The following is a 25,184-nucleotide window of genomic DNA, read 5'->3' on the forward strand; positions in this document are numbered from 1 at the left end:
AGGGGCAGGACAGGAATAAAGCTGAAGATGTAGAGAATGGACTTGAGGATACGGGGAGGGGGAAGGGTAAGCTGGGACGAAGTGAGAGAGTAGCACTGACAAATATACACTACCAAACGTAAAATAGATAGCTGGAAGCATCCGCATAGCACAGGGAGATCAGCTCGGTGCTTGTGACCACCTAGAGGGGTGGGATGCGGGGGTGGGATAGGGAGGTTGGGAGGGAGACACAAGAGGGAGGAGATATGGGGATTTATGTATACGTATAGCTGATTCACTTTGTCATAAAGCAGAAACTAACACACGATTGTAAAGCAATTATACTCCAATAAAGATGTTAAAAAATAAATAAATAAAATAAAGTAAAAGGTTTAAACAAATCAAATGAAAGAAAAGCACATTAAATAAAATAACACTGAAGTAAATTATAATAGCAAACAATTATAAGAATTATAATTATATGCCAGTGTGACTTTAAGAACAGCACAACAGAATGAACTCTAGAGTAAACTTTGAAATGTGTTTTGCGTAATTTCTACTATTATTGTATCTTGAGTATTAATCATTCTCTTACCCTCCAGGGACTCTGTCCGGACGCCCACTGCTGACACAGCTGGCTCCGTAACCGGTACAGTCTCCACACACGGTGCACACCATGCACTGCTCCAGCTTCCACTTGTGCATGCCTGGAGGACACATCATGGACTTCTCGTCTTTATCATCTAGCTCTTCTTCCAGGTCCTCATCCATTGCTGTTGCCATATTTTCAACTCCAAACCCTATTTGAAAGATCAGTTTATAATTTTAATCTAGATTATTCCCATGTCTAAAAAACTGGTAATTTTATTTCCCAATTTACAAAATGTATAACACATACTAATCCCAATGAATATACACAAGAATGATAAAATATTAGAGGAACAAAAATAAAATTTAGTTTAGGGACCACTAATAAATGCTCTCTCCATTTCCCTTCTGCAAAAAGAGGCAGTGATGGCAGGAGTATCTCATAGCTGTTACTTTCTGTCACTCGTACTTCTAATTTTTTCTGATTTTAGTCCCTACTCTCCATCCTCACCGCCAATACTTTTGTTCAACAGACCAAAGAAAGTTTCCCAACCACATTCTAAAAGCCAAGAGTTCCTCCACTCTAGAACATCCTCTCATTGTTGGAAATAAGCTTTTTTTTTTTTATAAATTTATTTAATTTATGATTTATTTTTGGCTGCGTTGGGTCTTCATTGCTGCATGCAGGATTTCTCTAGCTGCGGTGAGCAGGGGCTACTCTTTGTGGCAGTATGCGGGCTTCTCATTGCGGTGGCTTCTCTTGTTGCAGAGCACGGGTTCTAGAGCGCAGGCTCAGTAGTTGTGGCGCACAGGCTTAGTTGCTCCGTGGCATGTGGGATCTTCCTGGACCAGGACCCGAACCCGTGTCCTCTGTATTGGCAGCTGGATTCTTAACCACTGCGCCACCAGGGAAGCCCGGAAATCAGCTTCTTAAAATATGTATTTGATCCTATGACTTCACAATTTACAAACCTCCCATGTCTTTCAAAGGTCTTCAAAAGAACAAAACTTCTTAGCAAGATACAGTCAGTCGCAACATGGCTCCCGATTTTCTCCAACCTCATTTCCTCCATGCAAACTATATTCCAGCTGAACCTAAATTCCCTCTGCTTTACAAATATCCTGTGTCCTTTCACATGCTCAGGGCCTTTGCTCATTCCTGCTCCACCTGTATCTCTCTGCCTCATTTATCGGATGCCTCTTCCTATCTCATCTACCAGAGAAACTCCTTTTCAGCCTTCAAAAACTCAACTCGGAGGTCATTTCCTATGAAAGCACTTACAGTTTTTTCCAGGGTAAGTGATTATCTCTTCAAAGCCTGTTTATACCTCAATTACAACTTATTTAATTGTGTTATAATTCATTCAACTATTTTTTTTTTTGATTGAACACCAACTATGCCCCAGGCATTCCTTTATGTCAGAGTCAGCAAACTTTTTTGTAAAGGGCTAGATTGTAAATAATTTAGGCTTTGGGGGCCACATAAGTCTGTGTCACATTTAAAAAAAAATAACCCTTTATAAATATAATATACATTCTTAGCTTGAAGGGCCATACAGAAACAGGCCCCTGAGAAGATAAGGCATCAGATTATGGTTTGCAAATCTCTGCTCTAGGCACTGAGGACTGTGATAATGAGCAATTATAGAGCTTGCAAGCTAGTAAGAAAAACTGACATGAATCAAATAACCATACTGAAAAGTATAAACATACAACTGTGACAGAATTATGAAGAACATACAGTGCTACAAGTGCATATAATGAAAGAGCAAATCTGTGGGAATCAGTAATTATTTTTTATGTTTGTCTTTCATAGCAGACCTAGATCCTCAAAGACAAGGTTCTATCTTACCTACTTCATCACTTATTCTTAGTCAACCTTATTCTCTGACCACTTACACTTGTAACAGACTCAGTACAAGTCTGTCTAATCAAAAAATGAACTCATAGGATACATAATCTTTTTTATTTTTGCCAATTCTAATCTGTGGACACGTTGAGAAATTAGATAGATGACCAAGTATTGGATAACTATGTCAAGAGTTAGAATAAAGCAATCCTTAAGAAGGCATAAATCATATTTTTAACAACAACAATAGCTAAACCACATCGAGCATTTACTTGTAACTGGCTCTACATGTATTACTCATTTACTCATCCCAACAGTACTATAACTATCATGCTCAAATTAATCTCTAAATTCAAAGCAATCCCAATCACAGTGACAAGTAAAAAAACTGATTCTAATTCACATGGAAAATAAAGGCCCCAACCTGACTACATAAAGCAAAAATTTATAAAGAAAAACAATGACGAACTTGTCAAAATTTAAAAATTATATACAACAAATGAAACCATAAATAAATGTAAAAGATAAGCCACAGGTTGGTCAAAGATATTTGCAAGGCATACAGTACAGTATACAAAAAATTCCTACAAATCAATAGGAAAAAAGGCAAGCAAATAAGAAAAGTTTGAAGAGAATCTAACTCACTATTAATAGTCAAGGGAATGCAAATTACAAGAGAGACTCAGTAATTCTACTCCTAGTTAAATACCCAAAAAAAGGGCACTCATATTTTCACCAACATTTACTAGAATGTTCACAGCAACACTAACATAAACCAAACTAGAAACTACCCCAAAGTCCATAATACTAGAAAAGATTTTAAAACTGTGGTATATTCACGCAATTTAATACTATACAATGATGAGAATGAACAATATATAACTAGCTGGTAACAATATGGATGAATCTCATAAAGCTGAATGAAAAGAAACTAGACACGAAAGAACTCATACTACATGATTCCATTTATATAAAGTACAAATGTATGCAAAACTAATTTATAGTGTTAAGTGGAGAGGTAGACAGTAACTGGAGAGGCACATTAAGGGGGGCTTCCTGGGATGCTGGTAATATTCCTGATCTTGGTGCTGATTACATGAATGTGTTGTTCATTTTGTGACAATTCATCAAGATGGGCACTTATGCTATGTGTACTTTTCTGCATGTATGTTATACTTCAATATAACAAAAAATTACAATGAAAAACCATGTCATAGCCATCAAAATGACAAAAATCAGTCTGTCAATACTATTAGTGTGATATGGAAAATCAGACTTCACTTCTAAGAATATCCATTGGTACAACCTCTTTCAAGAAAAATCTAGCAAAGCTGAAATCTACAACACTAGAGAAAAGTCTCACACACTTCTGCCAGGAGACATGAATAAAGGAGGTTTTAAAATTATTTATAATAGTGAAAAACTGGAAATAACTCATCTATCAGCAGGAGAATGGATAAACTGTGATATGTTAGTCGCACGGTTTATTACACAGCAGTTAACATGAGTCATCCAGATTTATATGTACCAGTGTCACTATATTTCAAACACAATGGTGAGATTAAAAAAAAATTTACAGAAAAATATAAATAGATTAGCACTTATAAAAATCTTCTTTTTATGTGTAAAATATGAGCATATAATATACAAAATATATAAAAACAAGTACAAATACAGAAATATGACCTAAAGGATATTCATCAAAGTCATGATTGTGACTAATTCTGGAGAGAGATGGAGTAGAATAATAAGACTTAGAAGGGGAATGTGGGACACTTGAATCTTATCTATATATTTTTTTACTGAAAAACGGTTAAGACGTGGTGGTAGATACACAATTTTTTTTACATTGCAATATTATTTTCTGTACTTTTCCTGTTTTCTTTTTAAAAACATCTTTTAAAAAATCCTTTATTTCTTTGCAACTCTGCAACCTGTATTCATTATGTGTCTTACGCTACCAGTTTGCTTTCTAATGCATTACTTACTAACAGAGTGGGTGTGATTTATATTAAGTAAAAACAACTTTTAACAATTTCATTTTGGTTATTACAAAATTTACCTTAAGAATCCAGAACATAGGTGTAAACATAGTTTCAGGATAATAAAGAACAGTTTTATTCAGTTCAGAACTCTTATAAAATATAATTTGAATCTATATTTATACTATATATAGAAAACTAAGCTGCTTCTCTCCTTTATGCCTAGTAGGTGTTATCCAAATCCATGGCTCACTAGTTCAGCAAGAAGAAAAAAAATTTCCATTTTGGAGTAATTCATTTCATTTTGTTCTTCCCTCTTCTTTAAAATCAATATGCTCTAATAGACTTGCTCTTTTAAAAATTAAAGTGTTTTAAATACATACAAATATAAGTAAGGTGAAGAAAAAAAATAGAGGGCTCCTGATATCCAGATGAGCCTGCCATCAAGAAGGCCCCAAAAAAACTAAACTTGTTTTTGTTAATTTATACAAATATTAATCCTCAAACCCATTCATGCTTTAAACACAGTTTAGTGCTTAATTCTAATAATATGTCTCTATTTCCTATTCTCCATCCATACAAAATTAAAAAGAGAAAACCTGAAATTGGAGTGAAGGGTATAGGACAACACTGATAGCAGCTAGAAGTAAAAACTGAGAGTAAGAATGAGGTAGACACAACTATAACCAACAAACAAACAAACAAACAAAAAACCCACAACAAACATGGCAAAGGATTAACCCCTCTCATCCTTCTTCAACAGCCTGAGTGTTGGGGCAAAGGATACAGTATATAAGGTGCATCTACAATTTCACTCTTGATAAAGGGTCAAGTATTCTTACAGATCACTCTTAGTTGTCAAGAACTGATTAAATTACAGGTAGTACACGCTGTTAAACAGGAAGATAATATTTGCAGATAGACTGCTGCCAAAAATTGTTATAACTAAAACATGGGGTATGAAAGGACCGAATAACAAAGAGTTTCAAAAATGCACTTTTCTGGGATAATTCAACCACTAAAAATGCTAAATCAAAGAAGTGCTATTACATTTCATATAAAATTAAGAAAAAGATACAAGTAAGCAAGCTCATTTGCTCAGAAATTAGAAGTCTAAAGTATATTGATTATTCCAGTGAGTGATAGACTGACAAATAAATAAGAAATTTAGTAGTTTTCATAATTTTTAAGTATGAAATCAAAAAGCCACTTGTTTTTTAAAGAGTAAGATTCTTCACCACGGTGTTCTGAAAAACTATTGAAAAAAACAACACAAAATTTAATATCCACACATTAAACACCTACCTTTCCCACCTTGGTTCATGGCACCAGTGTCTCGTCCACATTGTCCTTTATTATTCACACCAAATGTCCAAACTTCTCCATTCTTCATTAAAACGCAAGTATGAGCTTTGCCCATAGCTACCTGAGTTACAAAATGGCCCTTCAAATCTGTTACCAAACCTACAGGAAAGATACAAACTTGGTAAGAAACAACAAAAAAGCCTTTCTGGGCCTAGTAAACCATCAGTAACGTAAAAGGACCACTTCAACGCAGAACTTTTCATTTCTGGGATAAAATAACCCACCAAGATGGGAAATAGTAGCCAAAAGATGGGCAGGGTATCAGTAAATTAATTTTATAATTTTGTAATGAAGCTTCAAACTCTTAAAATGTTATCATCTAGACTTGGGACAAATCTTTACTCTGGCATTAGCTCAAGCCTGCTTCTCCTGAACGCTTGCTCTAAGTGGCAGTACCTCTCAACAATTCTCAGAAGGGTCACTAGATTTCAAACTTTCCTGACCCAAGAACAAAGGAACCTCTGAATCATGTACTTTACTTGCTTTGACCTGCCTCAGCAAAACAGAGTAAAATACTCACCAGAGTATTCTGAAATAACATTGTTTTTGTAGAAACCTGCGAGATTTTCCAAAGCAGTATTTTTCGATCATTTTTAATCTACAATGTTTTCTTCCATAATCCAACGTACAGCTAGTTCCTAAATTTCACTTATTCACATATTGCATTCATTATAGTTACCATATCCAAGTGCCACTCATATTATCTTAATATTTTTTGCATCAATTTTAAATTTGACTAAAGCATTTTAACCTTATCCAGTAGTAATAACAGTAAAAATCAAAGATTGTTGAGTATTTATAACATACACTAAAATATAAACATTTTTTAAAAGTTGAAGTATTTGTTTTATTTAAATCACAAACAATATAATTCTCATACCATACTTTGGCAAAACCGTTCTATATTATTAGTTCAGATACCACTTCCTTAAGGTGACCTTCCCTTTCACCCTATACTAACTTAAGTCTTTTGGTTAAGCATACCTCAAAAATTCCCATTGTTAGTATTTAGCATACTTGAAAAAGATATGTATATACAGAAATAGTATTTACTATTATTAACAGTATTAGCTGACATGTCTTGAGCCCTTACATGTGCCAGGCTCTGTTCTAAGCATTTCATAAGCATTATCTCCTATAACCTTATAAGAGCCATAGGAAGCAGGTATTATCATTAGCTCCCTTTTACAGGTGGAAAAAAATGAAAAGTTAAGAAAAGCTCCGAAGACTTATGTAATTTAAGCTAGTTAGCCAAATAAAAAGTGGCCATGCCAGGGTCTGATTCTATATCCATAACCATTAGACCACATATCTCTAACATTTAAGTTCTGTAATGGCCAACTGTCTCTCAGAGCCTCAAAGGGAAAGGGACCATGTCTGTCTGGTCCACCAAGCCCTGACATATTGTTAGTTCTCAATAAATATATGCTGAATAAATGCACAAGTTTCCATAAGCCTTAGCCAAGAGGATTTTAGCAAGCAATAGTTACACTGAATATTATTTTTAAACTATACATGAGCCCACCTCCAAATTTTGATTCACTCTGATAGTTGAGGCCAATTGAGACTCTAGATATTATCACATTAAACCATCTCATAAGTCACCTGAGCACAGTTCAAATTAATAATGGACAGTTATAAACGTTTGATATATGTCATTTCCCCCGCATGAGACAATCAACTAAGCTTCTAATCAGAAACTTCGTTAATTCTGATTTCCTTTTTACAGAGAAATTTATAGGCTTTATATATTTACTTCATATAAAATCCTTCCAAGTGGGTTGCCACAATCATTTTACTCATTTCTAAATGCTAGAAAGAAAATATAACAACCAAATATGACAAGTTTTTGAGATTACAGTTTATAAATATAAAACCTTTTATTTGGCTAGTTCTATCCCTCATATCCACTACTTGTAGTTATCAGTCACTCAGTCACTCAACAAGTAATTCCTGAGACCAGACCATGCACCAGACACTGCGCTGGGAACTGGGGATATAATAGGAAATAAGAGAGAGACAGCCTTTCTCTAACTACCTAAGAATAGGGGGAGATAAATAATCCATCAGTTATAAATTCGCTAAGTTATGAAAATCATGTCCCCAGGGTACCACCAGGAACATGTCACATGAGCGTCTAACTGAGCCTAGGGAGAGCTTTCCAGAGAAAGTAACAGCTAAGGTAGAGCTGCACTAGTCAAGCCCCATGATTAGCTCTGCAGGAAACTAGTGACACTGTTCCCAGCAATAAGGCAGGAAGGAAGAACAAAACACTGTACTTAGAAAGAAATGTGAAAAATGTAGAGAAAGCATGCTACAAATGTTAATTTTCTAGATATATCTTTGTAATACATGAAGTCTAGTATAGGACTTTCTGTGCATAAAAGTAAAATGGTGTTTAAGTTTAACTTACTTGAACTATCAGAGTAAATGGCATCTTTTCCAAACATGTATAGCTCTCCATCTTTAGAAATAACAGAACTACTTCCATTATTGCAGGCTGTATACACCACAATCTTTCCTTCCATCTTAATTATCTTTTTAGGTTTATAAGGTTTTGATTGCCGTCTGCTCTTAGCTTAAAACAAACAAAAAAAATTTAATTTAAGGCATCTATGTACAAATAAAAATAATGATTTGTATATAAAGCCCAAGGAAAAATATATCATTTGCATTTATCATATACTTTATTTATTTATTTTCACAAAGGCCTGGGCTTCCCAACATGTCAATTAAATGAGTCAATCTGAAAGCCTCATCTCGTTAAATGTCTATTAGGCTATTGCTATCAGATCCTCTTCTTTGTAGCACACTGAAATTCCCAATGAGAAACACCAATTTTCTACCAAACTTCTGGGGAGCCCAATCTCTAGATTAGCGTTTATATTATCAATACCATTCCATTATCATATATATATATTATATTTATATAGAATATAAATCTATAAAGTTACATATATATATTATAAATATATATATATGTATATATAATTTTTTTTAATCCCTTTACTCTCAAACTCTATCGCAAATGTATTCCTCCAATAGATCCTGGAAAGTAAAATCAGTTCCTCATTCATTCAACACATATTTATTAAGCAGCTACACCTAGTCAGAGATTGAAAGGAAATATGCATATGGAGGGAGAGCAAACAAATTTAAACGTAGATGATTTAAGCAGTCTCTGCTCTCAAAAACTAAATCCCTGAATTGAGCAAAAGATGGGAAATACCAATCTTTTGTTCCCTTAGTCAATCTCAGTTTTTGCATGCCTTTCTGATTAAAAACATATTGCCGTGTTGGATACAATTCTGGGATTAAAATACCACTATATCTTTTCTTATAACATGATCTATATACTTATATACAACAACTAAGTTATCTGGTGCTTAAGCAAAGGAAGAATGATGTCCTCCAAATGCTAGAAGGAAAAACTGGCTGGGCTGAAGTTTCTGAGGTATGGTAATACACTTCATAGCTATTTGAAGGGATTTTTTTCAGGATAACATTTATTTACACATGATTTCTACATTAGATGTTGACTTCAGACCTAATCCTCATAAGATGCTACCCCAACTACTACAATGTATAATGTACAAGAGAAGTTACAAAAACAGAAAAATGATCCTTTGAGGAAGACTGAACAGAAGCATAGGAAAGCTAAGAGATAAACGATAAAAATCGTTTAATTTTTCATTGCTTAGGAATTTTATCACAATGAAATAACACCAAGAACAGTGTTTCATAACTGACACTATTATACAATTTACATAAGGTTTACCTCATTGTGAAATATATACTCTTTCCAAAATTTCCAATATATTACTTCTAAAATATTCTTTCTAAAATAATATACTGGAATAAGTAAGTTTTTTAAAATAACACCAACTGACAAAACAGATAAATAGCCATGCATGCAATGCATAAGGCATATAAAAATTCATGAATATGAACTCTAGTATGAAATCAGCAATCATAGTTCTTTAATGAACAGTACACCACAACCATTAACTGAATATTCCTCAGTATAAAATCTTCTATTAACTTGGGAAGGTTAGTGCTATTGAAATTGATATATCTTATGTTAATAAATTCCACAGTATTTTTACTGAATAGTCAACTCACTTGACTCTCCATCTTCTCCTTTACTAGCAGATCCTGTAAAGAATATGCTTCCATCTTCTGCAACTAACAGAGCATGAGAGCCATCATGTCCAACTGAGAAGTGCACAATCTTTGGGGATTTTGTAATTGGTAGCTCAACCCATTTTCCTGCTGAAGGACCCCCTTGTTTGATTCCGAGACTCTGGTATTTGCCAGTGTAATATATCTTAACACATTAAAAAAAAAAAAAAAAAAAAGGAATTATAGTGCCTTTTGAAGTAGTGCACCAGGTTTCACATGAGAGAAAAACAACCTCCATACTTTATTGAAAATAAAAATAATAAGAACTCAAACTCTTTCTTTACTACTACTATTCAACTTCTGAGAGCTGAGCAGGAAAGAAATAGGCATATTTTTCCAAAAATATACAGTTCACAATAGTTTTCATATCTACTCAGGATACTTATCGTCTTTCATAAGTATCCTGAATAGGTATGAATAAATACATGCCATAAATATACTCCAAACATACAACAGAAGGAAATTCATAAAACTGTCAATTCATTTTTCCCAGTGAAAAAAGGCTTACATACAAATATACTGTATATGCCTCATAATTTTAATTTTCAGCATTCTTTTAATTACCTTACTTTATCCTCGCACTCACCAGATAAGAAAAAAATCTTCCATCTCTATAAATAGATCTCTACAATCTATAACTTAATTGTACATGCTCCTACTTTCCCCAGCTTGTAGTCTATATATGTCTGCACATTTACAAAAATTGGCAAGGGATAACCTATTCAAAATAAACCCAAATGTGAATTCACCCCAGCTCAAAAAATTACATAAAGAGCTCCATAATTAAATATCTGTAAAAAGGTAACATTTTATAAAGTTTATGAAGTTTTATACTCAAATGTTACAATTTTCTTTTACATTATTTCAACATGAATAAAATTTTACTATATAAAAAAATTTTAATCAAACTTTAAAATATGATTATGTTTAAACATGTAACTATGTAAGCTAATCAACTGATTATACCAACTATCTCTTAAAGCAGATAATGTAATTTTTAATCCTAAAAGAATAATTTACCTTTCCATTTGCTGTTTTCATTAGTGCAAACTCTCGTCCTGCACCAAGAATTGCTGACTCCTCATCAAATCCAGTACCTGATAATACAACAAGACTTAATAAATACTGTTACATTTTTTTAAATTAATTAATTAATTAATTTATTTATGGCTGTGTTGGGTCTTCGTTTCTGTGCGAGGGCTTTCTCTAGTTGTGGCAAGTGGGGGCCACTCTTCATCGCGGTGTGCGGGCCTCTCACTATCATGGCCTCTCTTGTTGCGGAGCACAGGCTCCAGATGCGCAGGCTCAGTAGTTGTGGCTCACGGGCCCAGTCGCTCCGCGGCATGTGGGATCTTCCTAGACCAGGGCTCGAACCCGTGTCCCCTGCATTGGCAGGCGGATTCTCAACCACTGCGCCACCAGGGAAGCCCTGTTACATTTTTAATATGAATAATTTCAAGCACAACTTGTGTTAGTTTGAGTGACGAAAAAGTCAATTCAATTAATATCACTCAAAAACAAGGATGACAGGGTATGTCATATGCCTCAATTTAAAAAAATATTAACAGTAGCCACACTACTCCAAGGAAAGATAAAGTTACCATAAGCTTCTTAATTTGTATCAAATTAGTGCCAAATTATTTTTTTAATGTTAAAAAAATTGTTTAAATCAATGTCAGCCATATTTCTTGAATGAATGAATGAACTAATTTTTATTGGGCATCTATTAGCTATCAGGCATTATAGAATGCATGAGCCTTTTCCTATTTGATCCTCACAACTATACTGCTTGGCTTACAAATGAGCAAATATATAAAGCATGGTGAAGTAAGTCCTGACATGAAGCGTCTGGGCTTGAACAATGCCATTCAGATATTTGAATTAATGTATTTCAGATTCCCTGTTCCAAGCTTTTTTCTAGAGAAGAACATTTCATGTAGCTACTCCATGAATACATATGTGTGCATATATACACAAAAACCCTTATGTACATTTTCAAATTGTGAAACTATGAGTAAATAATTATATAGCACGTTTTATGAGTTTGTGCAATTATACAAACTATTAATGAGTTTATGGGATTTTGAAATCTAAAAACTATGAGTTTAATACAATATTTTTCTATGGAAAAACAAAAATACTACACAAATGCAAAGTAAATCACTAATGAAGTTTAATAAATTTAATAAGATAACAGTCAAAAAAGTTGGGTCTTGCAAGGAATCCCACAAGTTAATAAATGGAATTATTAAACCAGGAACAGTATGGCAAACCAAAATTGAGACCCTCATGGAAACTAGTAATCCTAACTACTACTATGACACTGCAAGAGTAAGTATACTAAGTCCAAGAAATATTCTGTGGACGTCTGCATTTCTGTATCCAAATAAAAGATTCTTAAATCAAATGTTAGGCCAATTACCATTTTCACAATCTATGGGACCATTCTATGACTATCCTGAAAGGCTGTTCAAATAAAAATCAAAGGCTTCAAGTTAATCCTAGTTATTTGTACATATTAATTCGTTCAGTGTGCTTCATAGTAACAGACAGCAAAATAGCTACCTAATATAAGCTACAATGTTGAAAACACAATGTTAGTTTTCTAAAGAAAAAAGAATCTGAAAATTAAAATGTGGGAGAAAGGTTTTTTTGACCATCTTACTTATAATATGCAAGTCCTTTTCCAGATCAAATAGTGAGATACCACAGGCATGCAAGCATTTTCTGGCCAGCTTAAGTTGTAATTCTTGTTGTAGCACAGGCTCAGTGCTTGTGGCAAATATTCTGACAACAAAGCCATCCTAAGAGAAATAAAACATCCACAGTCTTTTGTTACATGAATTGATCTTCTAAGGCTCTACTTTCCATCTAATAAAAATCAAATAATTTATGAGAAAAAGATTCCATTTATACCAGCTTCTCATGACTCAGAATACTTACATCTCTGGAAGCAGCTATCTGATTAATATATTCTCCATCAGTGAATAAAATATTTTGACCTTCAGTGTGGCAATCTGTGCAAGAGGAAGAAACAGCAGTTACATTACGATATAAATAAACACCTCACAAAATGACTTTACTCCTCTGTTGAAGTCAGAATGAGAGTTCTCCACACAATAAAGGTAATTTAAACTCAAAGGGAGACTGTGCTTTTTAATAAAGAGTTACAAATTAGCAGAAACTAAACAATTCAACTAATAATACGCATTACATTTTGTGCTTACATTTATAAATCTTCCATAATCAAGGACCTGAGAGCCCACCTAATTTCAAAATGAACTAGTATTAGATATAGTATGATAATAAACATGCACCACAATGAACAAACTATAATGTGGTTATAATCAATTCAATACAATCACATGCGAGGTAGGCAACACTCTACCTTCAGACATACATCACAGTCATTAGTGTCACAGAAAAATACAGATAGACCTGAAGCTTCTGCATTTGAGGTCTATGGTGTCCAACTACAGATATCCCTTGCTTTATAATATAGAACTGGCTGTACAGTTTCCACTTAGGTTTAATGCTTATTCCCAGTATTTTTAGCATTTAGCATGCTATACACTTTTTAAATGTTCACCCTTCATAGAACAAATCTATGGTTATGTGTTTCTTTTTGTCTGAAAGTTTTCATATATTTTGGCTGAAATGCCGTATTTCATCAATACTGTATATATCTCTGTGGAACAGTGCACTGTATACTTTGATCAAAATAATGCGCAAGTGCAATTGCAACAAGGGATACCAGTATTACAGAAGGACCAGTGGGAAGTGTGTTAGTGATTGCTACTTAATAACGTGAAACTACAAGCAACTCAATAAGTATAAACTGTATCCTTTTGGAAAAACAAATGTTCAGCAAGCAAGTCTAAAAGCACACACATTTCCCAAAATAACTGCAGAGAACTAGGATGAATCTCTCCATTAATTACAATACCAAAAAATAATATTTCATTTCTATTTGCACCTGAATCAGCAAAACATAAAATTCTGGTTTTGGAATGCAGGAATGGAGCCCACCCAAATAAGCTGAATTACTCTATATCTTTGCCCAGGAGCTTCATACTAGCATACTTCCGTATTATAAATATGCAAAACACAGGCAGACCCTTACCAAATAGAGAATTCAGTGATCACAAACTGGAAATAGAAACTGGGAGACAAGGCCCACTGGTAGCCCAAGAGACTTGGTAATCAAAGAGAGGAGAAATCGAAAGAAAGAGTTCCTAGTCCACTGTACAGAATACAAAGAGGCGCAAGAAAGATGCTTCTCAAGCTCTAAGCTGTAAGATTTTAAACTAAAAAGCAAAGAAGAAAAACTCATTATAATTTCAGATAAACGCAGGGGTGAGGAGTGAAGCGGCGCAAGAAGAGTAGCAAAAACCCTCATGATCTGAGGCAACCTGTCACCAGACATGAAGAGTAAATGACACAGGGATACAATATAAAAGGTATGCCAACATATCAAGGCTAAATGACAATAGGGGGAATAAAAGTATGTTTTTAGCTCATCAGTGCTGGGTTGAAAATAACTTATTTATAAACTAGTTTATAAGACAAGTTGGAACATGAAGCTCAAGGAATTACCAGATTTCTGTCAATTGTAAACGTGGTATTCATTACCATCTATAAACCTGACAGTTCACTTCTGCTCCTTCTTGATGGGAAAGCTACAGAGCAGAGTTGCCCCTAGCTAGGGAAAAAAGGACTATTAAAGAAACTGCCTCCCAGGTCAAAGAAAGGGAAAAATGACAACAGGCTTCTTCAGACTTGAAGGCAAGTCTTCCTGCTGCATGACTTCAAAAAGATTTTTCTCTTTATCCTTTCTGTATCCTTCATGTAACGTTATAAGACAGCATCTTCGGGAAAATATCAAGATACACAACATGGGACTATCCTCCCCCAGTTTGGTTCCTTCTTCACCATGAATATGGTACATATTTGTGAAACACAGAAAGCCACACGTGTATTGTTAAAAGGTGCACTTCATATGTTAAATGAAGTAGATGGATTTAAACTGAAACATTAACAAGTCATTTCTTACCATGATGGAATAAATAAAAGGGCTGTAAGTAGACCATTTTCAAATGGTCTTTCTCAGTCACAATCTCTGTTGAATGATCAGGGTTTTTCAGAAGTAAACCCTTTATATTAGTATTCATCTGTTGGGCAGGGGGTCATGGGGGAATTAACAATTTTTTCTTCCAAGACATCCTAAAATGACTTGCACAAAGACAGAGCGACAGGGATGCTCATTGCAGTGAAATTTATTATACATTGCAAAAAATTAGATGGCATCTCCATTTCAAATATTAATCAATGGAATATATTTTATAACATTAAAATGATGTTACAGAAGACTAGTTAATGGCCTGGAAATATATTCAGAATATTAAGTGAAAGGGGTAGGTTAAAAAAGCAATATGTAGCATACAATCACTTTTGTACAAGTATGTGCATAATATACACAGGAAAAAGACAGGAAGGATATTCACTGATATGTTGATAGTGTTTATAGATGGGAAGTGGGGTTACAATTAATTTTTATTTTGTTTTGCTTATACAATACTTGTACAATAAGTATGATTACTTTTAATATATGTATATATATGGGGGTACATGTTATTATTCCAAAATATTTCTATTATTATTATTGTTATTATCATAATCATCAGCATCATCATTAGGACCAGAGACATGGGACTTGTGACAATTAAAAAACAAACAAATAAACAAACAAACAAATAAAACCCTGTAGACATATCTGAAAACAGACAGTTATTTACAAAATGGCTTCAATAAGTTATCTGTTTTCCAAAGTAGCTTTATTTATGAAACACACATGAAATGTGACATTTACCTTAACGTGGTGTCAGGTACACTAATTTGGATATATGTAGACACAGTAATATTCAAATAAATGTTTGATGAAGTTATAAAAATATCTTAAAAATTAACAAGCAGCCAGGGAACAATTATCCTTTTCAATGTGTTCTTCAGAAGTTCTCAGTCATTTTCAGATGGCCACGTGCCTTGAAGTAATATTGCTGTTCACCATGAAATTGTTGGTAGACACATTAAACATTCAAGATTTTAGTATAAACAAGCTCCTTTAGAATGTATTAAAGATATAAGCAAATTCAAATACCTTACAATGGAGAATATACTATGCATTTGCCCGGTGTTCCATAAAATTTAAGGTTCACTGCCTAAGAACTTAGACAGTACAGTGAGTGATCTGAAGGATAAATACATACGTACAACCTCAAAATTAAAGCAAAATGAATTCTGTCCAAAGTGGCTTATCAGAGTATTATTAAAAAGTATAAGTGATAGAATTTTTAAAATTCCTGACCCACCCTAAAATCTGTCTCTGAAAACCCTTTAAAATAAAGAGGAAAACCCAAAGTACACTGTTGGTAAAGTCAAAATAAACAGAAGGTTCTTTACATCAAGGTTATTTGAGAGCCAGAGTCGTGGATTTATTAAGAGCAACAAAGCAACATCTCCCCACTAACTGAGGAGTTGAAACAGTCATGGTGGGGTAAGGGTGGGGGGTCAGGCTACAGAATCTGGGCAAGAATTTGAAAACAAGTATTAAAACACTTCATACTATATTTATGGTATCTGTTTTTCTCAGATGCATTAATTTTATACAGACTATAAAATGTTTTGCATGTCAAGATTTCTTTAACCCATTTGTAAGCAAGCACTATTCCTTGCTAACCATTCTTTATATGTCTCAGTGGCCTAACATGCATATCTCTGAAAATCACCTGTGAAGAAAACAGATGACTAGTTGAGTAACATACCTGGTAACATTACAGTACCATCCTGTTCCAGTGTTTCAGGGCTTATTCTTATGGCTGTCATGCTGTGGTTATTCATATCTCTATACAATAAATAACCCTGATAACAACAAAAAATTTTGCTATGTTATATGTTAAAATATAATTTCATTAACCACTTAGTAGAAAAAGTAACCATAGAGGTCTGTATTACATTTTTTTGAGGTACAATAATATAACAATATTGATGTCTAAAATACATTAAAGATTTAAAATAGAAGAACCTGAGTATACTGATACTTTAATAAGAGGAGGTATTATACACCACTGAGTATCAATTTAACCTATTAATTCTCAGATACACATATTAGATATAGCACACAAGACAGTAAAAACATTTCGGTTATTTTGGTCAAAATTATCATATCACTTGCCAAGTAAATAATAGAAATGACTGCTGTTTCCTTTACAAATATTTAGGTTAATATTTAAAAATCAGTAGTGGTTTTAGATAGAATGATATGTCATTGAACATATTTCTGTAAATGTATTTCCCATGTTATTATTTCTTAGATAAAATACAGTAGTGGCAAATAAAAATTTGATACTTTAAACCAGGTTATGTTTTAACAGACAATTACTAAGTAATTAATTCGATATTTAGAATTTAATTTCAAAATCTCCCCAAAAGTTGAGTAAGATTATTTTTCATGCAACAATAATTTTTTTAATTTTCAGAATGCTTTCAAATATCTTTTTTCATCTGATGCTGACAACAAACTTCATTTTCATCTGATGCTGACAACAAACATCATTCATTTGCTTCATGCATCCAACTGCTGACACCCATTTGGCCGTGTCAGTCAGGTGATGAGATCACAGCATTAAGACAGCAGTATGGGCCTAGCTCTTTTCTCTCATTGGGGATACTCTGCATGATCCTCCATGCAGGCAGCTATCCACTGGGCAGGCCACACACTGTTCCCTGGAGCGTACTGATCTAGACTTAGAATGAAGGAATCTGTGGTAAAAAGCTCTAATTTGGCTTTGGGTCACAGTTACATTCCTAATTCAGATTTGCCAATGATAAAGGTGGTCTTTGCTTCTTAACTAGAGGCTCTCTTAAACAAGAACTCCAACAGAAGACATACTTATTCCCATTTTACAGCTAAATCACACAGGATCAAATAAATTAGCTGAGTTGTCCACAGACACACAGCTAGTAAGAAGCAGGGCCAGACCTAGAAGTAAATCTCTCATGAATTCTAAGTCAATGTTCTTTATACTACACCATACCATTGTTATAGTCATATTATTAAAAAAATATGCTCTATCTGTTTAAATAGAAGTGATATTATTTATTGATTAAACAAATATGGACCACATATTTTAAAAGATAAGAAAGAAAAGTTTGGTTTATTGTGGATATTCTCCTACCTGAGCATACCCTAACCAAGACTTTTTTTCTTTTCTGTTTCTGATGCGAGATGTAGAATTATATATATGGCCCTGTGAAACAACAAAAGTTAGTTCTATCAACAATTTCATAATTAATAATCAGTGAAAAATAACATAAATGGATGAATGACATTTAATATGTATGTTCCATTTTGATTTTCAAAGAAATAATATTACATCAAAATTAGATGGTACTCTAAAAATAAAGCAAGAAGCAAATAGAACGCAATTCAGTATTAGACATAACTTCCACTATGATTAAGAGCTGTAAGGAATCACCTACCCTAACTGTTCCACTGTATCCAGAGCCTATTTTGTATAATCCGTCTTTGCATAACAGATAAAGAAAAAATCCATCATTCTGAAGTAGACATTGATCATCTTCATCAACAGATATTTCTTTTAATGGCCACTTGTGCATTAAAGCTGCTTTCTTAATGCCATTGCTAAACCAGTCTTGAATTTGAATTTTTCCCACCAACACTGCCTGTACACTTCTCTGTAGTGAATTTAGTATCATTGGCACCTAGTCAAGAGAAGAAAAACACAAAAAGACATTTTTAAATGTCTCAAACACAAAACAGACAAGATAAAGATACTTTATTAATATATCATCATTTGTAAGAAAAAAATTATTCAGAATGATCATGTTTAGCTTGTCAGCAAAAAGTACCAATTAGAAAATCTGTAAGAAACAATTCTCAAGCAGGACAAAATAAAAATGTAAATCCAAAGAATATTAATTTGTATTTGTGACCAAAAACACTGAAATATGCATCTTTCTCCAAAACACCAGGCAACCAGGACTACCTGTGATTTTAAGTTTCGTAAAATAAAACATACTAGATTAGTAAAAAGTATAAATACTGACATATATTTTTTGTATTAGAGTGCACTCAAGCCAAAATGATATCTTTGGTATGATATGTATATCCATTAATATAGTTCATGATAATGAAGTGCAAAATTAAGCGTAAGAGAAATACGGCTGCTTCTACAGATGAAACAAAATTTCCAGTATTTCTCTTCCACTTTGCTTCTTTATTACGCCTAATACCCATTAACATCAACAATTTTCCATGATACAAAAACTTAATTGTATGAATTGTGTATTCATTCAGCATTCATTTAACCAATATTTATCAAATATCTATTGTTTGTTGTAAATGAGTCCTCAAAAGCTACCAGCATGGGACCAACACTCGGCCACCAGAGAAAACTCCCTGCTCCTCATTTTTTGCCTCTCTTTCACTGCCCAAGGATGGCTGCCACACATCTGACTGCAGGGCAAGACCCTAGGGCACTGGACCAGCCCCAGTTCTCCGGCTGCACTGTCCAATACGGCAGCCACTAGCCACATGTGACTACTGAGCTCCTGAAATGGGGTTAGTGTGACTTGAGATGTGCTTGAAATATAAAATACACACTGCATTTTGAAAACTTAGTATTAAAAACAAGAGTATACATTTTCTTAATAATTTTATATTGATTACATGTTGAAATTATTTTCTGGATATATTGAGAAAAATCCATTATTAAAATTAACTTCACCTGTTTCTATCTTTTGAATGTGGCTAATAGAAACATTTAAATTACATATGTGGGTTACATTATATTAGTATTGGACAGTACTGTTCTAGAGGGTAGAGATTTCAGAGGGATAACTAACCCACTGTCCACAGATATATTCTCTTCCCCTTCGAGTTCTAAGGCCTCTGACCCAATCAAAATATGGAACTCTTACTTTTATAAAACTTTTATTTATGTATATGGTTGAATACTACAAATTCTCTCCCTAGAAGCAACTACGTTAAACTTAAAACTGTTTTGTCTAGAATCGATATCCTTATAGAATATGTCAAAGCTTCACTTCCATTTTTTTGGGTTTTGTTTCAGATACTTTCTGTTGGGTCTGTTATGAAAGATGCTGCTGCTCCCCTCTTCCCAAATCCTCAGAATTGAGCTGTACAATAATTTCTGGTTAAACCAGTAGTCAGAGGTCATTTCACTATGTCTGTGTGATCATGGTTCAGAACTGAGCCAACTGTATTACATACTACATTTCCCTTATATAACTTTTCTTTTTCTTCATCGAGTCAACAATTGCCCTATTTTTGCATTTGCTAAGTTTTTTCTATACCTACCCCTAAGTGTTCCTCATACTCCTCTCAACAGAGTCAAACACATCATTTCTACTTTTTCCCCTTGGCAACATCCCTCAGGAGGCCCTGCTCCAGTCTAGACTAAGGACAAGGGCAGGCACAGAGGTTAAAAATGTTCCATGCCTTGCGTGTTCAAAAGCATCTTTATCATCCCTTAAATATGACTGACAGTTGAGCTAGATATAGTGACATCATTTTCCCTCAGAACTTTGAAGGCACTGTTTGTTATTTTCTATGCCAGTGTTGCTTTTGAGCAGTCCAATGGCATTCTGCCTAATCTTTGGTACATAACCTGTCCTTGCACTCTGGAACATTTATTGTCTCTTTGTTGTGTGTTATGACTTTGCAAAGTTGTACCTGGTGTGAGTCTTTTGCCATTCATTGTGTTGGGCACTGAGGGTGTGTTCTGTCAATCTGAAAATGTGTATCTTTGGCGGATGGGAATTTTCCTTACAAAGCTTAGGTAACTTCCTCCTCTCTGCTTGAATACCTATTGGATATTGGATTTTCTGGAAGGATGCTCTAATTTTACTTCATATCACCTATTTTCTTTCTTTCTTTCTTTCTTTCTCTTTCTTTTTTCTATTGTCTGGGGACCTCTTTAATCTGAACTTCTAACCCTTCTACTGATTTTACTGCTGCTATCTTATTTTTTTAACTTGTAAAAACTCTTTGTTCTGAGTTTTTTAAAAAATACTGCTGTTTAATGTAAATAATTTTCTCATCCCTCTTCAAAATACTAATTAGTTTTCTTAGAGCTTTTCTGTTCCCTATACTCTTTTCATCAAAGTTTCTTTTATTATTATTATTATTATTATTACTATTTTTACTGATTTGGGGGATTCTGTCTTTCATGTTAGTCTAGTGATACTTGGCTGTACATTTATTTTTAAAAAGTAAGCGACTAAACAACTGATAGGAAGCTGCTGTGAATGTATAGGGTCTGAAAGATAGTGAGCTCACCTCAAAATGATCACACTAAGTTTAGCAGTTTCATTGGAGGATCTCCCATACACCACCACCCCCGCCCCTGCCAAATGTCTGCATCTATACGTCTTTTCTCATTTTTTCTCCATAGAAGCATCTGCCAGTCTTTTTCCTAGAAGCTATAAGCCTCACTCCCAGTGTACTGGGAACTCAGTGAGGATTAAGAAATTTCATCATCAATACGGAGACTTTCACTTAATCTCCATCTTCAGCCTGGCTCCTCAATTCCACTCTCAACTATGCCTGGTTTCCCCCGGCCTCTCTGGCTCAATTTCTTTAGACAGCAAACCTAACTCTTAGGGGTATGAGAGAAGGACAGCTGACTGGCTGGGAAGCGTAGAGGAAGGGCTCTGGGGTTCTCGAGCTTTCATTACACAGACTTCCAATCAATTTTTAGCTCTTCCCCTCACCACCACTTTCCAGGTATTTATTACTTCCAATTCTAAATCCTATCTATAGTTTTATGTGAAAATCAACTTACTTTCTATGGGCACTAGCCTCTTGAGAAGCTTAAGCTCTCCCCAATATTTATCTTCTAAAAATGTGTCCCATTCTTAAAAGTTTATACTTTAAAAAAATCCTTTATTATAATCATAGTGTAAACTGCAGGGATGGAGGGGAGAGCAGAAACTAAAGTGTCTTCAACATGGCTCTGTTTCTCTCATGCTTTCTAACAGGGTATTAAAGTTTTAAGAAAACCCAATGCTACAATCAGAAGTCTCAGATATACCCCTTTTCCTATCCTATTGATTTTCTCTCACCAACACTATGGCAGGACCTAGAGAATTTATTCTGATAAACCAGACTTCCTTACACTGAGGATTCCAAGTCATTCACCAGTTCTGGAAAATCTTAGCCATTATTTCAAATACTGCCTCTCCACAAATCTACTACTGCCTTGTGGAACTCAGGTTGTACTGATACTTTAGACTTTCTCATTCTCTATCCATGTTTCTTATTTTTCATATTTTGCCTCTCTGTGCCACATTCTGAATAATTTCTTCCTCTTTATCTTTCAGTTCACTGCTTCTATCTTCAACTGTATTATCCACTGGTTAACTCATCCTTTAAGTTTCTAATTGTAAGTATTTGGTTTTTCATTTCCAGGAGTTCTATTTGGTTCGTTTTCTGATCTGATTACTTTTTATATCCTTATTCCTTAATAATACTTTTGATACTTCATAATAATACTTGAACTATACTGAATATATATACACATAGATTTTATACTCTGTATCAAGTAATTTCAATATATATAGACTTGGCAAGATTGATTCCGCTATATTTCTTTCTACTAACTCTCAATGACGGTGCCTTTTTTCTATGTCCTTTCTGTTTGTGAGTTCAGATACAGCAGAGCTGTGTTTGTGGGAGGTCTCTGAAGTAGGGGGTTCATCCCTCAAGGACGGATTTTAGTCTCCTTCAATAAGGCACCTTACAGTACTACTACCAGCCCTCCCTTTAAACTCTCAGCTTAAGCTTTTTGGAACAAGATAAGTAATATGCATTTGGATCCTAAAATAATTTGAGATGTTACAGTTATACATTTTCAGACTTTTCTCCCCCCAGTCATAGCCTGGCCAAGAGAGTTTTGTGAAGTGAAGTAGGTAGGTGGAATGGGGCCAAATCATGAAGAACACTATATGCCATGTTAAGACAACAGGTTTTAATATGGCGTTTGGCCTGGAGTTGGGTATGTAGCGACGGGGCAGGTCTACAGAGAACCTCGGCTGTTGGTTCAGGGGATCAAGTAGTTTTGTGCAGCCTAGTGCTTGAGCATAATACTGCAGTCAGTCAGATATGCGTTCAAGTCCTGTCTCTGCTATATGACCACTCGCTACACTATAACTACACTAAGTTCCTTCCAGCCTTCAGTATTCCACTCTTACTCGTATTTTCATGCTTTAGCACACTCGTATTTTCATGCTTTAGCACATGGATACTAAGAACATTCTCTCTCCACACCACCAGTACCAACACCACTTCCCTCTGCACTGGCTAGTCTCAACTCACTGTTTAGATCTCATGTCATAACCTCTGGAATAAATCTGCATAAAAATAAATCACTGGATTCTAACATGTACATGTGTTTATGGTCACTATACTTTTAAAATTTGGCATTGATATTTGAATGTTTGTGTTTATTCTATTAAAATTTTGAAAGTATTTGTATATTTTAAGCATATATTTAAACTAAAATTTTGCTGAACCCTCAAAGCACAGCTGCAGAACAATTTGGAAATCACTGAATTAGAGGGACTTCAAAATAAGTAAGGACCATAAAAAGGGAAAAGAGGACTTCAGGCAGGACAAAAAGAGGGAAAAGAATAAGAATAGAAACCTAGAGTAAGGAGACTGCTCGTATTTGACAAGGGAAGTTCAAAATCGCTGAGTAAGTCACAGAAAATAGCCCATTTACCCCCTTTGCTATCTTTGGCCCGCTAATAACGGGATTGAGGCATCCCTTCCATGTGTTCTGGAGGTCATCCAAGGGGCCAGAGAAAAGCACATACCAGAGACTTAAAACTGTAACTTCTTACTCAATTTCCAGAACAGTCCAAAAGAATTAAATCAAGTTTGCCTATAAGTAGGGTTATATTTCCCACTACTAACAAGGATGAGGAGCTTATTCCACAACTACATATTAAAAGTTCAAAATGCTATAGGTGAAGCTGAAGTAGTTCAGAAACAAATCAATTCATGAAAAACTATAATCAACCAATAAAAAATACAGTAAAAATGATATATCCTTTTCTTTCAATACAGAAAAGATATTTAGAAACTATGAAGGAATTCCATACTTGAAAATTCAGGGCAAGATGGGAGGCGGGGGAAGGCAGAGAGCAAGACAATGCAATGAAAAAGGAGGCTGTAGTGCTGACACAAAGACCAGGTTAAAGATTTAAGCTTTTGCCAAATTTCACTTTATTACCTTTAATGTCACAGAGTTAAACACACGTAGCTTAGCTCAAATAGCTTAGATTATTTATATATCAACCTTGAACAGATCAAACCACTATAATGAGTGAGAAAAAGCAGACACTGCTTTGACAGAAACTGAGGTGAAATTGCAACTTGGCATCCTATCAATTTCTAAGCAGCTAGAGATATGAAATACCTGAATAGTTTGGCAAGCATGGCTGCCATTGTTGGTGAGGATAGCAGAGATGGCCTGAAGTGTCCTTCCTGTTTCTCCCCAAGAAGCCACCAGACTAAAGAGACAAGCACAGGAAAGTGCTGTCAGAGACTGTCCTGTGCTGTCATTCATTCCAGTACTTCGAACAGTGATTTCCAAAAGGAGCTGGAAGAGAGACTCTGTGGATAAAATAGAACTCAATTATATTCATTTAACATACAGAACATTATATGGTATCTGTCTGTCTGTTTATACCTTGCCTCATTATAAAAAAATATTTAAGGCAGTTACAACACTTACTTTGCATTAGTTCCTTTCTAGTTACCCTTTCCCCTCAAAAGTTAGAATATTTATATAAAAACGACCTTGGAGAATATTTAGTGAACTCCTTATTTTTGTAAATGAAAAAAATGGAATCTATCCAAGATCATTTAAAAGAAACTTGCTTTGAGGCACTCACAGTATTCAAGAAGCCTATCAAGTAGTAACAGACTACTCATTGCACTTATTTTTACCGTTTAGATTGGGAAAAATACGGGCATCTTAAAATGTTAAGTGTCCAGAAAATTATGTATTCATTTGCAAAACAACAACAGAATACACAAAACATATGCAATAATTTGTTTAATATAAAATTGGCTTTATCACGAACATAACAGCAGTTCACACTTGTAATTCATTTTATACTCTAGAAAAAAC

The 25,184-nt window shown here is 34.4% G+C and overlaps 1 protein-coding gene across 6 annotated transcripts in view; it reads right to left on the minus strand.

The window, feature by feature from the left end:
- Positions 1 to 25,184, minus strand: part of MYCBP2 (MYC binding protein 2) — a 269,085-nt gene that overhangs the window by 197,158 nt on the left and 46,743 nt on the right. For all 6 annotated transcript variants that reach the window (XM_059903372.1, XM_059903374.1, XM_059903373.1 and 3 more), the window contains exons 5-15: positions 24,468 to 24,664; positions 18,484 to 18,726; positions 18,180 to 18,251; positions 16,767 to 16,863; positions 12,889 to 12,962; positions 12,611 to 12,749; positions 10,966 to 11,042; positions 9,886 to 10,090; positions 8,177 to 8,341; positions 5,704 to 5,862; positions 575 to 779 (exon numbers count right to left, since the gene is read on the minus strand). In XM_059903372.1, coding sequence (XP_059759355.1) covers positions 575 to 779; positions 5,704 to 5,862; positions 8,177 to 8,341; positions 9,886 to 10,090; positions 10,966 to 11,042; positions 12,611 to 12,749; positions 12,889 to 12,962; positions 16,767 to 16,863; positions 18,180 to 18,251; positions 18,484 to 18,726; positions 24,468 to 24,664 — 1,633 coding nt within the window. The remainder of the gene's footprint in view (positions 1 to 574; positions 780 to 5,703; positions 5,863 to 8,176; positions 8,342 to 9,885; positions 10,091 to 10,965; positions 11,043 to 12,610; positions 12,750 to 12,888; positions 12,963 to 16,766; positions 16,864 to 18,179; positions 18,252 to 18,483; positions 18,727 to 24,467; positions 24,665 to 25,184) is intronic.

This window comes from Balaenoptera ricei, chromosome 18, assembly GCF_028023285.1.
Source record: "Balaenoptera ricei isolate mBalRic1 chromosome 18, mBalRic1.hap2, whole genome shotgun sequence".
Classification (NCBI taxonomy): domain Eukaryota; kingdom Metazoa; phylum Chordata; class Mammalia; order Artiodactyla; family Balaenopteridae; genus Balaenoptera; species Balaenoptera ricei.